General features: G+C 47.5%; 1 protein-coding gene across 5 annotated transcripts in view; it reads right to left on the bottom strand.

Moving 5' to 3' along the window:
• Positions 1 to 3,232: 3,232 nt before the first annotated feature.
• Positions 3,233 to 14,239, bottom strand: part of MAD1L1 (mitotic arrest deficient 1 like 1) — a 350,640-nt gene continuing 339,633 nt past the window's right edge. For all 5 annotated transcript variants that reach the window (XM_039732446.1, XM_039732448.1, XM_039732449.1 and 2 more), the window contains one exon: positions 3,233 to 4,301. In XM_039732446.1, the coding sequence (XP_039588380.1) occupies positions 4,143 to 4,301 (159 nt within the window). In that variant the 3' untranslated portion in view covers positions 3,233 to 4,142. The remainder of the gene's footprint in view (positions 4,302 to 14,239) is intronic.

The following is a 14,239-nucleotide window of genomic DNA, read 5'->3' as shown; positions in this document are numbered from 1 at the left end:
GAAACAAGAACTGGAAAACCCCCAAGCAGCCAAGAACTGTTTTAATGTAACCAAGCTCCAACACAGATTTCCATCAATTTTGCAGCAAACCTGAGTCATGAAATTAAAAGTAGCATCAGCATATTTCGTATTAGCTATGGTTCCTTTTTCAGAACAGATCATACATTCCTACCCTATTTTTCTAGACACTTGTGTCAATGCGATATCATCAGATGCCGTTCAGTCTTTCCTCTTAGCCTGAAAAAAGCTTTCCTGTTGGGAAGGATGAGATTTTAATATTTAAAAAAGATTTCGTGAAAGAGCTTTGCTGATTTTTTATTTATTTATTTATTTATTTAATATCCCTTCCCTGATCAGAGTGGGTGCATTTTGTAGCTTTTAAATATCATGCAAGTTTTAGCAACGCTGCTATTGAATCTGAATCTGCTGTCACAGCAGGCAGCAGGAATGTGATTCACACCAGCACAGAGAGCCTGTTCCATCCTCCCCAGCTCCTGTCCTTAGCTACAGACACCTGGCATCAGACACCACCATTGTTTTCCCAAAGTCTCTGAACAGCTAAAAGCTCCAACAGAACCAATCCTGCCCTGGCTGTGCGCTCTCACACCCCGAGCAGCAGGGGTCTGGCATCAGCTTGGTGATGTCTGAGGAAGGCTCTTGCCTATCACCCCCTGGGGTTTATTTTGACAATTCTGCCCATCAGCCCAGCTCACACCACTCTTAGCTGCCTCTGAGCCCACTGCTGGGCTGGGAAATGTAAAGGTACTGCTCAGTGTTTGTTTGGAGGGAGAGGGAGCAATGGAGAACTGAGAGCACGTCTGGCACTGCAGCTGTTCAGGAATGGAGGTGGCTTCTCCTTCTATCCACGCTCTGTTTCTTCCATCCGTCCCTGCTCTGCTCCTGCCCTTCACTCTCTAAGCACCCACCTCCAACATGGCTCCCGTGCCCTTCCCCCTTCTCCTTCCCTTGCTCCTATAGTGTTACATGGAGAAGATCCAAAACTAACATCCACAAACTCCAAACTTCTCATGGCTCACCCCAAAAGGGTTTCCCTGGTTCCTTCTCAGCATCGCACACTTCCAGGACAACGCGAGCAACACATGATGACACCAAGAGCCAGGAGACACAAAGCAGGTGCAAAAACCTCCAGATTCAGAGACGTGCCCTTAGGAGAGGCACAAATCTGGCAAAACCTGCCTTAGCCCAGAGCTCTGCTGCTTCCCCCAACAGCTTCGTGCTCGTTTGGTGTTTGTATATGCACACAGATGCACAGGGCTGATTTGCAGCAGAGCAGGGACTCACGAGCAGTTTGAGTGAAGGGAAGCTTCAGGCAACACTGCAAACAGGACGGTGCTCTGACACACACATACACACACAAAAAATCCTGCAGCCATGCACCAATAAATCATATTTCACAACCTACAGCACATAAACCCAGCTAGTGTGCACGGAAACCCAGCGAGTGCACACACACTTGTGAGCGCTCCCGCCTCTCCCCTCCAACCAACTGAAAATTTATTATCCAGCTCCCAAGATTTTCTAAAAGGACTTTCCACAAACAGGGCTGGAGCTTTGCAAGTGATGAGCCAAAACCAGTGGGACTTGTGCCCTCACCACCTGGGGCGGTGACAAGTGGGATCTCTTTGCACTGTCCCAGGGGGCTGCACTCATGGAGGGGGATGCAGGGGCTGGTAAACACAGTGGCAGCACCTCTGATGGGCTGCTGAGCCCATGTAGCTCATAAAGAAAGGAGCAATCACAGGGAAATTCAGTGTCACAGTTATTCCTTGCAGCTCCCTCATGGCTCAGACAAGCAGGATAATGACAGAGATGGGAGCTGCCGTGGTGTCAAGTACAGCCACAGGTTTGTGGCTTCATCCTGAATTCAGTGTTGGAACTAGAAACTGGGGAGTTTCAGCTCCTCTTCTCCATGGGCCACAGGTGGCCCAAGTGGCTTTGCAATGGTCATACCTCCACATGAAAAACCCCCACGCTTCCATGTGTGAGCCTTAGAGATGTCAAGCTTCCCAAAAATCCCAGTTTCACGTGAGCCCTCACTGCAGAGCAGCATATTGCCATGAGCAGGGCAGGGATGCTGCTGACCAAAGCAGGAGTGTCACCCAGCAGCTCCCAAGCCATGGACAGCTGCTGCACCACACCAGCACACCCAGCCAAGCACCCATCCTCACCACACACCTCTCCCAGCCATGCTGCCATATTAAACTTAGTTGAACAAATCAGTCTTGCTGGGAGAACAGGGAGCAGAGCAGCAATTGATGTCTCCTCCCCACCGCAGGCGTCTCGGATGCCTACTGTGTGTTCTCTCCCAACTTATTATCCTCTCACTCTCGGGAGGCAACTTTCCAACGGGCAGAACGTGTTTTCCCTTGTCGCTCTCCAGCATCGCTTCTCGCCTCACCTGTGTTTTGCTAAGATAGAGGGTTTATTGTAAACTTATTAATTACTTCATTTCTCCTGCAAGGAGCCAGGAGAAAAATTTTCCGCGGCAGCCAGGATCTGCTATTGTGTTGGCGGTGGAGCTGAATGCGGCTGACGTCATGATTCATTTTCCCCATGACTGGGGAAGGCGACTCTCCGTGCCACGCTGTGCATATGAATCAGGCAGCCTTCCCCTGGCACAGCATGCCCAGCAATTCATCTTCCACCGGGACTTCTTCAAGCAGAAGAGAAAATGACAAACTTTTGCTACTGCGCTTCCCTGCAGAGAGGAGAGTTGGGGAGATGGGGGCTGCAGCCTCCCCAGGTCTCATGTTTGTCCCTCCACCTCTGATCAACAGCAGATGGGGTCAACAGCAGATGTTTTCCATGCTTGTAGACACATCAACAGGTGACTCCAGCAAGCCTGGCCAGCCCTGCAGTCACTGCAAGTATCTCAGTTAACTTTCTAGCCTGCTCACTGCTACCTTTTCTCCAAGCCTAGGGAGTGTGCTCCCGCTGAAATCAGGGGGAAATCAATATACAGAAAACAGAAGTTTATAGCAAACTGATTTGGTTTAAGGCAGCTGGGGTTGGGACTAAATGATCTCTAACATCCCTTCCAACCCAAACCATTGATGATTCTATAAATCTATGAATGAGACTTGCCTGAAAAAAACAGAGGTAATGATGTCCTCCCTTTGCAAAGCACATCAGACCATTGATGTGCTTATCCTCTACATGGGAGAGCAGAGCTAGGCACAGAGTGCATCCCAAATAAGAGTCAAACACCCAGTTTGGGCAGTGACAATTTATTGTTGTGACAGAAGAGCTACATCCATTATAACACAAAATGTCAGACTTCTGGGGACGCTCCACCCTCCACAGAGGGGAGGAGGAAGCAGACCTCCCAGAACAGATACCTACAAGGTGGTGGCAAGCAGCAGGCTAAAGCCACCAGCATTGAACACAATGGAGCCCAAACTGCTCCTTTCCACTTTCTACAGTCCTGAGATAACCAAGAGCCCTAAAGACTCAGTAAGGAACCCAAAGCACGGCAGTGACCGAGCCACAGAGGTGTCAACACAGGTATAGGGGCTTCAAATGGCCATTTATGCTTGTGCTTGTCTGCTGAGTGATGGCAGACTCAGGCCACTGATATCTTAAAAATAATTTCAAACTTGCTGAGTGAAGAGATATTTGCAAGAGCAAGAGACTTTCCCTGGGTCTCTGCCCTCAGGGACCAAGCCCTTGGCTGCCATTAGAAGAGGACAACCATGCAGCAGGAAGCACCAGCCTAATGCAGGTTTGTCTCTTTGCTAGGGCCCAGATTTAGGGAATCCTTTTGGGAAAAGCTGTGAATGGTGATGCTGGGGCTCCTCAAAGCAGCAGTTCCCACTGTATTCCCAGACAGATCCTGAGAATGTGGGTAGTGATGAACACATGGCCCAGTTCAAAGGCAGGGACTGGATCCTGGCACAGGAGAGCCCTGAGATGAAGCTAGACTTGCCCTCCCACAGGACGAAAATTATGCTTTTGGTGGGATTGTGACTCGGCATGAAAGAAGGGGGAAGAAGGAGTTCCTTGCAAAACAGAAGCAACCCAATACCACAAATTAAGGGCGGTGAACAGGAGAATTTTTCCTTGCTACCTCAAGTGTCCTGCCCAGGAGGGCCAAACCCTGGCTGGCAGCTGGCAGTGGGACACTAAGCGATGGTCTGGCGGCTGAAGAGGTCGAGGGTGAGGGCGCTGAGGAAGGCTGGGATGCTGTCCTGGCGCAGCAGGTGCAGCTCGATCAGCTCCCGGATGGTTCGCGAGAACTCCGTTTCCAGGAGCTGCATTTTCCCACCAGAGGAGCTGGAGGCCTAAAGGGAAAGAAGAATAAATCTATTAATACCAGAGGGTTTTAATTCACCTCCCTGACACAGGAGCAGTGCCACCCTGAAGCTTCCTTTGGCACGGATCTGCCTGTCACCAAGGACATGCCATCTGTCTGGCACATGGCATTCCTGAGTCCTGCATCCCAGTGTCCCCAGGCAGGACCCCTTGAGCCTTCCCTGGTGACAAATGTGGCACTGGGGAGATGAGAGGTTTGGCCATCCTGGAAAGAGCCTGTGCTGCCAGCACAGAACAGAGATGGCCACATCAGGGTCACTGTCACCAACACCACCCAGGGTGGCAGGAGGTTTTCTCCTCATGAAAGGGGTGAACAGGGGTTTTCTCTCCATGAAAACATTTATCCCTGAAGTCATGCCACTTCTGTAGGAGGAAGCAGACCTGCTCCTAATTAGCATAACTCCTTCCCAATGAGTACTGATCCACCCTGCGTCCCTGAAGTGTTTAAATCAGCCTGGCAGCACACAGCTGAAACCTCCAGAGGAATTATTCCAGGGATGCTCTCAAGAAAATAAGGAAACTCAACATGTGGGAAGACACTACAAATCTCCTGTAACATATAAAACAAGCCAAAAAAAGCTAAATGCAAGAGAAATAAGGAATGCTTGAAGCCTCTCCTGCCCCCGGAGGCATGAAAGCAGCTTGTTTATTAATAAACAGCAAAAGCATCACAGTGCAAATGCTAATTTTTTTCCCCTGCCATTTTCCTCCTCAAACCTAATTGCTTTGCAGCTCTGCTTCCTGTCAGAGCCAAGGTGGGACAGCATGGCTGGTGTCAGGCATGGCTGGCAGCCCCCTCCTCAATCAAAGGATGCCAACTCCCAAAGTGGGAGATTGCCATGGGAGGGGAAAACATGGCTTTAGCTGCTGAGAGCCCCAAGGACCCTGCTTCCTTCCAATTTCATGTTCTCAAGAGCCTGGATACATTTGATTACGAATTCTCCATGTCTGGGTCACTTTGGATTGTGAGGAGTGCAAGGTACAGAGGATGCCCCTCCCATCCCTGAGCCAGGCAGGGAATCAAAACAAGGTTTTCACGTGGAAAAGTGAATTAACTTTTGTTTAGATCTTTGATTTGGCTGGGCTGTTTTTCAGCAAATCCCATGCTTTGATCTGCTGCTTACCAGAGCTGCCTGATACCTCCTGTGCACCTGAGGTACCCCTGGCCCAGATCAAAGAGGGAAGAGATGGAGATGCAGGAGCCAGTTGGAGGCATCAGGAAGGATGTAAATTCCCAGCCCACGTAAAGCCAGAGGTGTCACAGCAGAGCAGAAGCACACGAGCTGGGTGCTGTGGCAGCAGCACAGGTTTTATTTTGCAAATCCCCCCCAGATTCAGCTGATGAGAAGTGCCAGTTTTGGAGGAAGGTCCGAGTATTATGAATGCATCACTTGTATCTCCAGCTCTCTCAGTGCCGAGTTGGATTCATCTGAAATGGGAATTCAAGCTCTGTATGAAATACAAAGCCTCCCTCGCAGATTTAAAACACTCTTTGGGCACAGAATTCATTTTCTAAGAATTTACAAGCAAATCCATTAATTGGTTTACTAGTTTAATTAATTAAAGTAAATTCCTTAAGAAATTTAGCATCCAGTGCCAGACCATTTGCTTGTGTTTTATGACCTCAAAAACAGAGCAATATAAATGTTTTAAATTTCCTCTGCTTTTAGCTCACTGGTGTAATGGGTGAAGGCTACATTTGAATATCTTCTCTTTTTTATGAGATTAATTGTAGTTTCTCTCTACTATTCTTCATAAATGAAGTTTCCTCCTGCAGCAGAGGCAGAAGAATAATGTTCAGAGAAAGTTATGTGGATAAATACATGCTTCTGAGAAGATTGCTATTTCCCATTGAGTTTTCTCAGCTGTCAAGGGAGGCACCATCCTCCCTCTCACCCCCATGACCTCTCCCCAGGAACTCTTAAAAAATCAAAGAAAACCCCAAAATGCTTCCAAACCCCAGACATCTCACCCAGGTTTCTTATGATTGCTTCTGTAACAGGCACAAGGCAAGAAGGCAGCCACTTGGAAAGAAAGCAATTCTTCCTCTGCCAGTAGATGTTTACATGTGGACTTAGAGGATGGATGCACTTGCAGTGCAGCTCATTCAATCTCACACTGCTTTAAAAAAATAGAGAAACTTTTTTTTTCCCCCTAGGAGTGTTTTAAAATTGCTATCATTGTAACTTTTCTTATTATTTGTTTTTATTGCTTTTTTTCTTCACCCATCTGTTCATAATGTAGTATAGACTGGGATATATAGATAGATTTGCTGCTTTGGGTTCAGCAGCGGGAGTACCTCTGCAGCCTGTGCTTTACAAATAAAGTGATTATATGAAATAATAGCAATATGTTCCCATTAATTCACAGGATTTCTTTTCAAAAGGCAGCCTGCACCCTGCCTGGTGCACTTACTGGCAGAGAGGGAAGTGCCCGAGGCAGGAACAGGAGCGAGCAGGGGATCAGAGCCAGGCAGGGGATGCACAGGGCTGTGCAGGAACTGAGGGGGAGGACATGGGGGGGATGCTCTGCTGAGTGAATGCTGCAGGCTCTGGTATTCCACACCACTCTGGATCAATGCAGAGCATGCCTGTGGTTCCAGCTCTAAAAACTGTATTTCTGAAAATATGAAATATGAAATTTCCAGCAGTTCAAAGCTGCAAGGGCACTTAAGTCCTCGTCTTCACTGTTCATAGCTAGGATTCCGTCCACCCATTTTTAATATATATTTTTTTTATTCATAAAAGTCTCAACCCTCAAAGGCAAGCTCCTGGACATTCCTGCTGCAGGTGCCAGCACAGATCAGCTATTCACAGCACACTCCATGTACTGCAATCACCTTCACTCTGCTGATGCATTCCCTAAAATTCTAAGTTAAGACGAAGCCAAAAGCCACCCCAGCCCATCTAGGAATAAAATGCAAAGCTGAGAGGAGCATAAACAAGTTCACTGATCCATAGGGATAGTCCATGAGTGGGAATGGGGTGAGAGAGACCAGAGCATGTTCAAACCCAGCCCTGACTGCTCTGTGCCCAACACTACCAACATCACTGCTACAGTGCGCTCTTGGTCTAAAAGAGAAGGGCAAAAAATGCAAAGAAAAAATTAAAAATGTAATCAACATGTAGAGTCAAACTGAATACATGGGATCAAAGGAAAAGCTGGATCTGTGAGTATCCCCATCCACCCCAGAGTCAATGCAGGAGGACGCTTTGGGGACCACCATTATGTTTCACTCTCCCTTTCCCTCTGTGCTGGGCCACACAAGTACAGTGCTTCACCAGAGATGTAAATATTCCCTCCTAAACCTCAGTTTCCCTGAGCACAGGGCAGCAACTAATCACGATGAGAATACCATCTCTCAGGTACTCTGTACATAGCTCTGTATTGGTTTCTTCTAATTCATGGGAAAAGTCTGCCTGGCTCACTAAACTACCAAGATTCAGGTCTCTGTTATGTTTTATTCAGATCTCAAATACTTGCAAAAGGAAAGAGTTCAGCTTTCACTAAGCTCTGTTGCCAGTTTAGTCTGATTTAAGGGCTATGGGGACCTTTTCTAGAAAAGCAAAGGAAATCACTCTTTGCCCAGTGTTATTGCACACCCAGCTCTGCTGGGCTGGGTGGGAAGTGACTCTGATTGTAGATTTGAAGGGTGACAGCCAGTTTGTCTCCTCACAGGCTGTGCTACCCCACAGCAACCAGATCAAGGGGCAGACATCTCTATATTGCAAACCACAACAACACAGGACTATTTAGCACAGAACAACATGAACCTGGAGTAGCTGCTCTGAGAATGGAGCTGTTAGCACAACTGTTTCTTCAGGGGAATCAAGATCAGCAGCCACCTGCCAGAAGAAAACATCATAAATCTTCCTCTTAACTCTGGAAACCAGTAAATTATTCAAGGCTTTATAGTTCAGTTATACATGTAAAAATCTCTCCAATAACCACCAACGTGGTAGAAAAGCGGGTTCTTCTCTCCATCTCATCAAGGAGCAGACAATGCAGATGATGTGGAGGAGCAACAGCCATTCCCAAATGTCCTCTGTCAGGGGATGGACCTGCAGCTGGATGAACTGGGCTCGTAAAACTGCAACATATGGACTTTAACAGGATCTCTTAACTGCTGCCACTTCAATGTAACATGTACAGGACTCTGTCTGCACTGCTGCTGCAGAGATGGCTCTTTGCACCCGTGCTGCTTGCACACAAGCCTTTCCTGAAATCCAACACCCAGCATTTCCTTCTCTGATTGCTCCAGCTGCCAAGGGGGACCTATGTGAAAAGTATGACAGTGTCTCCTTTAGTCACTCACAAGCTACCACATGGTTCAGAATGCACTCTCACCTAGATACACTCAGGTTGTATTTTCTTGTACACCCGTTTCCTCTTCTCTCTGACGTATTTTGGTTGCTAAAAACAATGGCTCCAAAAGTGCCCTCGGCTATAAACTGGCATGCAGCATGAGTTTAATCACACAAAGGTTGCTTCTTGAAAAATACAGGTTGAGTGTAAGACCCAAGGTCATGTAGACCTTCAGACACTGGAATAAGACTGAAAAGAGGGTGGCTGCACACCCCAAGGAGAGAGCTGGCATGGGGACTTGGTATCATCAGAAAGTATGGAGCAGAAATGCAGAAACGGGAAAATTCTGCACAACATGAATTCTATACAACAGAATTCTATACAACTTGAGATTTCAAAATGAAGTGAGGATTTTCTACTTCTGATTTCCACACTGAGAAAGCACAACTGCCTTTGGGGATGCAATCCATGCAGGAGATATGTTCCTGCAACTTCAAACACACACATCCAGTGTCGCAGGTGGAGTTCCTGAATGGGTTTTGGCAAGCTGACAACAGGGATGGTGGAGCTTTGTGCCAGGCACAGCAGGTGAGACAGTTGTGTCTCAGCTTGGGAACAAAGGAGGTTCAAACACCTCCACAGCATGCAGAAGGATGAAGTCCAGGGCTTTGGCAGGGCTGCCAGAGCCACCCCTTGGCGTGGTGACAAACCTTTGCTTTGCAGATGCTGCTTGGCCACGCTCTATGGTAGATGGTGCTTTCCAAGGCTAAGATGTATTAGGGGTCAAAAGGAGCAAGTGAATCATTGCCTGGTGACATTTACCCAGTGAATGTATCTCGAAGGCCCCATCTCATCTGCTCTGCTCCTTCCATAAATCACTGTCTGTGCTGTGTCCCCATGGATGCCAGCTCTGAGCACACACAGCAACCAGCCCCGTGTGTGCAGGGGCACCACGGCTTCACACCCAACACTCCACTGCTTCTCCCTGCTCTGTGCAGGTCCACAGGCTGCTCCAGCACTATGGGCCATGCTGTCGCCTCTCTGCCTGAGTTCTCACTCCCCCTTTCCCTTCTCCTTGTGCTGTTCCCCACCCTACCCTGAAAAGTGCTGTGCTGTCCACACTGATGAGGGTTATGCACATCTCCCCATCATATCGACCCCTTTAGCAATTTGCCTTCATCACATGAGTCCCTCAGACCTCCTCTTCATGTGGAGCAGTCACTTGCTCTTCCCAAAGCCTGACTCAGGCCACTGATATCTTAAAAATAATTTCAAACTTGCTGAATGATGAGATGTTTGCAAGAACAAGAGACATTCCCAGGATCTCTGCCCTCAGGGACCAAGCCCTTGGCTGCCATTAGAAGAGGACAACCATGCAGCAGGAAGCACCAGCCTAATGCAGGTTTGTCTCTTTGCTAGGGCCCAGATTTAGGGAATCCTTTTGGGAAAAGCTGTGAATGGTGATGCTGGGGCTCCTCAAAGCAGCAGTTCCCACTGTATTCCCAGACAGATCCTGAGAATGTGGGTAGTGATGAACACATGGCCCAGTTCAAAGGCAGGGACTGGATCCTGGCACAGGAGAGCCCTGGGATGGAGCCAGCAGAAGCCCTCAGGGTTGGCTGTTCCAAGTGATCACCTCCCAAAAGCTCTATTGCCATGTGTGCCTCGGAGCCTTGGGCACACTGCTGGTCCTGAAACCCCCTCAACTCCCTGACACCTTCCCCATGGCACCCACGGCCTCCCTCAGCACCCTGTGACACCCACAAACCCTGCCACAGTCCAGCAAACCTATTTGAAATTTTCCTTTAAGAAGCTGCTGGCTCTGACCTTTAAATGAGAAAATCCTTTTGTTTCTGCCTCTTGCTTCAGATGCCAAGATTTTTCTAAATGTCAAAGGCCGCCTTGTCCACGTGCAGATGTTGAGGGGGGAAGCAGTGATGCTGAGGGGGCTGGCACCCTCTCTCTGGGTCTGCACAGCTAAATCACCACTTCAGATCACCCCAGACAGACAGACAGACATAGGAAAGCCAAAAAACTGGAATGCCCATCAAAAAACAAGGAAAAAACCAAGGGAAAAATGTGTGTGTGTGTTTGTGTGCGTGCACATGCAGAAACTGCCTGCTGAAGTTATAACAACCCAAACACGAGGTTTTGAGATTTAATTGCTCAAACTTGGCTCTCTCGGGTGATGATATCATTATCAAAATACCCCAATTGAGTTATGCCTCACCAATCAATCTCTCCTAAGCATCATGCACTGCTCAAATACCAGGTCCCAAGGTAGCCTCTAAATCACTTTAATTACAGACCGTTCATTTAAAATTAGGGAAATATTAAGGAAAGAAAAAAAAAAACCCAACACAAAATTGAACCACAAGATGTGCTTATGGCTGGAAATATTTATGAGGTTATTTAGCAAACTGTTTACTGATTTCCTTCTTTTTTTCAAGGTAACTGGCAGGTTCCAGCTGGCCTGACAGGATGCCTGCCCATGGTGGCTCCTGCAGGATGTGCAGCACTTAATCAATCAGGTCACCTCCCTTTCACAAATACCATTCCTTGTCTGCAGCAAAATTCCTCCCCTCTTTAATATCCTCATTGTAACCCAAAGAAGAAGAGCACTTCCTTATAATAATTGTTTCTTGCCAAGACCTCTGACCTCTGTGTCACCAGCTTGGTATATAAAGTGAATTTATGAGGCAGACAGGGATGGATGCCTGTAAAGAGCCTTCCAGGAAATGTAATGAAAAAGCTGCTTTTAGCTGCTGAGCAAAGAAAAGCAAATGCCTGCCAATGCCAAGTAGAAAATTGAATGCTGGGATGGGGTAAGTGAGAAACAGCCCTGTGTGCACTGAGATTTATAGCAAACATTTCCTTTCTCTTTCTTATTATTCAACACTGAGATGAACCACAACCCCAGAATGTCTTTGGAACAGGAGGTCAGCTCGAATACTTCCATCTTAATCAGAAACATGACCCAGGCACTGTGTGGCAGCAGTGATGGGTCCAGGATGCTGCACCAGCTCAGCAGCAGAGGAAGAAGAGCGGGGTGTGCTGCACCAGCCTGTCCCCACAGCTCCCTGTTTTGATCTAGGCGAGCTCTCCTGCACCTCACGTCAAAAATGAAACATAAAAAAGAGCAGGGATGTGTGATGAAGGGCTGCACCCCTCTCTGTGGGGGAAAGCTGCTGGTGTTAATCCTGGGGGACAGTGCTCTGTGCAGCAGAGGGCGAGTCAGCACCTTCTTTCAAAAGGTTTCTCCTACAGGTTAATGCCCTTTAGACTGTCAAATGTGATGCCATAAAAATAAGATCAAAGGCTTTAAAATAAGGGAAGCGTATTTTTTGATTCATACTATTACTATTTTATATCTGAATATTCCTATAGAGCTTTTCATCCTGGAAGACAGGTCTTTGAACTGCTGTGATTTCACCTATCACTGAGGAACAACCCCCGGGGTAAAATGTGACAGCTATTATCAGGGTGCATTAATGTTACTGAACAGTTCAGGACAGACAGAGACAAATATATCCAATTTAAATCATAGGATTGAAGAACTACTGCTCAGTGTGGATTAATACCATGCATTTTCCAAAAGTGCTTTGAGAGTTTTTAGAGAACAAGTGCAGAAACTAAAATTCCCCGTTTCATCTGTAGGATTCATTCAGGCTCCCATCATTATGCTGCAAATTGAACATTGTCAAAGAGGGAAGATGGCAATGTAAATGATTCACCCGTAGCATCTACTTTTGCATCCACAGATTCTGATGGGATGTCCAAACCAGCCAGAAGGAGACTCACCCTGTGGAGATTTGCTGAGGTGATACCTAAAAATGGTTCCACTGAACACATGGCTGGTGAGAGTAAATCACAGCAGACTACTCACATCACAGAGAATGGAAAATCACATGGGATGTCACTCTAAACTAATACTGGCAGCCAGCTGTAGTCAGAACTTGAGCTCATAAAGTACAAGTTTTTAACAGACTTCAGATCTGCTAAATAGTGTGCACCAACCAAATATGCTTATAAACATCAAGCATGAAAGAGTAGAGATGGGAACAAGGCATGGAGCTCACAGAATTTTTCCAACCCCATTCCATATAAATACCCAAACTATGGCATTAATCCTTTAAAGCCAATACCTCCACAAAATCTCAGGATCTTTACAAATCAGAGTTTCTCCTCGATACACAGGGAAGCTGTGCTGCTCCCACAGCCGTGGCTGTCTCTGACCTACAACAAATCCCTTTGGAAAGAGCAGCCAAACGTGTGTTATCCCAACTGCTGTCACACCACACGTGGCAGGGCTGGACCACTCCAGCACCCTGGCTGCAGCTTCCCAACCATCTGTGAGGTGACTGTGTTGGACTGGTCAAGCTGCAGAGTGAGTAGCTAACAAGCATTAACAACATCTAGCCCATGTGTTCTGTCTAGTAAAATGCCAACCCATCTGTCTGTAACATCAGCGACTCCGTAGAAGCCATATGCAGGAGAGACATAAATTAGGGACTGAAAAATCTCCCATTACTTTCTCTGCAGTGACTCTGCAGTTGTCACTGGGAATGAGAGGGACTGGGTGTTTGTTAAGCTGTTTTCCCAGCCAAATCTCAGGCTCATACAGCTCTCCAGCCCTGCCGTGCAGAGGCAGCTTCTGGTCTGCACCTGACCCTGGTGAATGTGGCTTGGGACAAAGTGAAAAGTAGCTGCAACTCAAACCAGGCTCCAAACTGGTCCCCCAGGAGAGCCAGCAGAAGGCAGAGAACTTGAGGGAGATACCAGGGACTGGCACATGAGCCCAGAATATAAGAACCCCTCAGTTAGACAGGGAGCTCATTAAGCAGCCAAGCTGCTTATCACATTCCTCTCCATCTCCCTTGCTGGAAGCTCTTTGAGCTGGAAGGAACAGAGGAGCAGTAAACCAAGAACACAGAGTTTCTGGAACATGAGAAAGAAGCACCTATGGGAGAAATGCAAAAAATATTATCTGTGTGGTCTGTAATTAAGACTGCCTGTTCCCAAGGCAGTGAGGTACTCCACTTGTGAACTGCAGCTGGGGGCAGGGCATGAGGTCTGTAAGAGAACACAAGCAGCAAAGTCTGCCAAACCTTGCCATCAGTGAGAGATGTCTTGAACCACTGAGAATTTTGACAGCAACTTTTGAGGCTGCAGCGTTGCCTGGGAGATAGGCATCCCTTCTCCAAAGCAAACCACTGCTCCCCAAGAGGCAGAGCTTGCTGGAGCCTTCATCCCTCACTGAGTCACACCAGACACACACTGTTCCACTGCTTGGCTGCTCCTGCATCATAGTCCTGCTCAGAAGCCTCTGCCTTCCTGTCTCTGGATTAGAGCAAATCAGCAGGAAAGTGTCTGCACATGACACAGTGAAAATAGGTCATAGAGACCTCAGGACTCACCAGCTGCCAACTGGAAATGAACCCCTGAGTTTGGGAGCTGGGCATCTCACCTTGTGTGAGACGGAGGGAGCGTGCCTGGGGCTGAGAATGGTTAAATGAGCAGAGGACACACACCTGGGAGGCACATCTGGAGTGACTGCTACTTTGCTACGTTGTAGATGCCATCATGTGATTAACATATTTAT

The sequence above is a fragment of the Passer montanus genome, unplaced genomic scaffold (assembly GCF_014805655.1).
Source record: "Passer montanus isolate IOZ18808 unplaced genomic scaffold, ASM1480565v1 scaffold8, whole genome shotgun sequence".
NCBI classification, from domain to species: Eukaryota; Metazoa; Chordata; class Aves; order Passeriformes; family Passeridae; genus Passer; species Passer montanus.
Note: the sequence above shows the minus strand (reverse complement) of the source record. Positions and strands in the feature narration are given on the sequence as shown.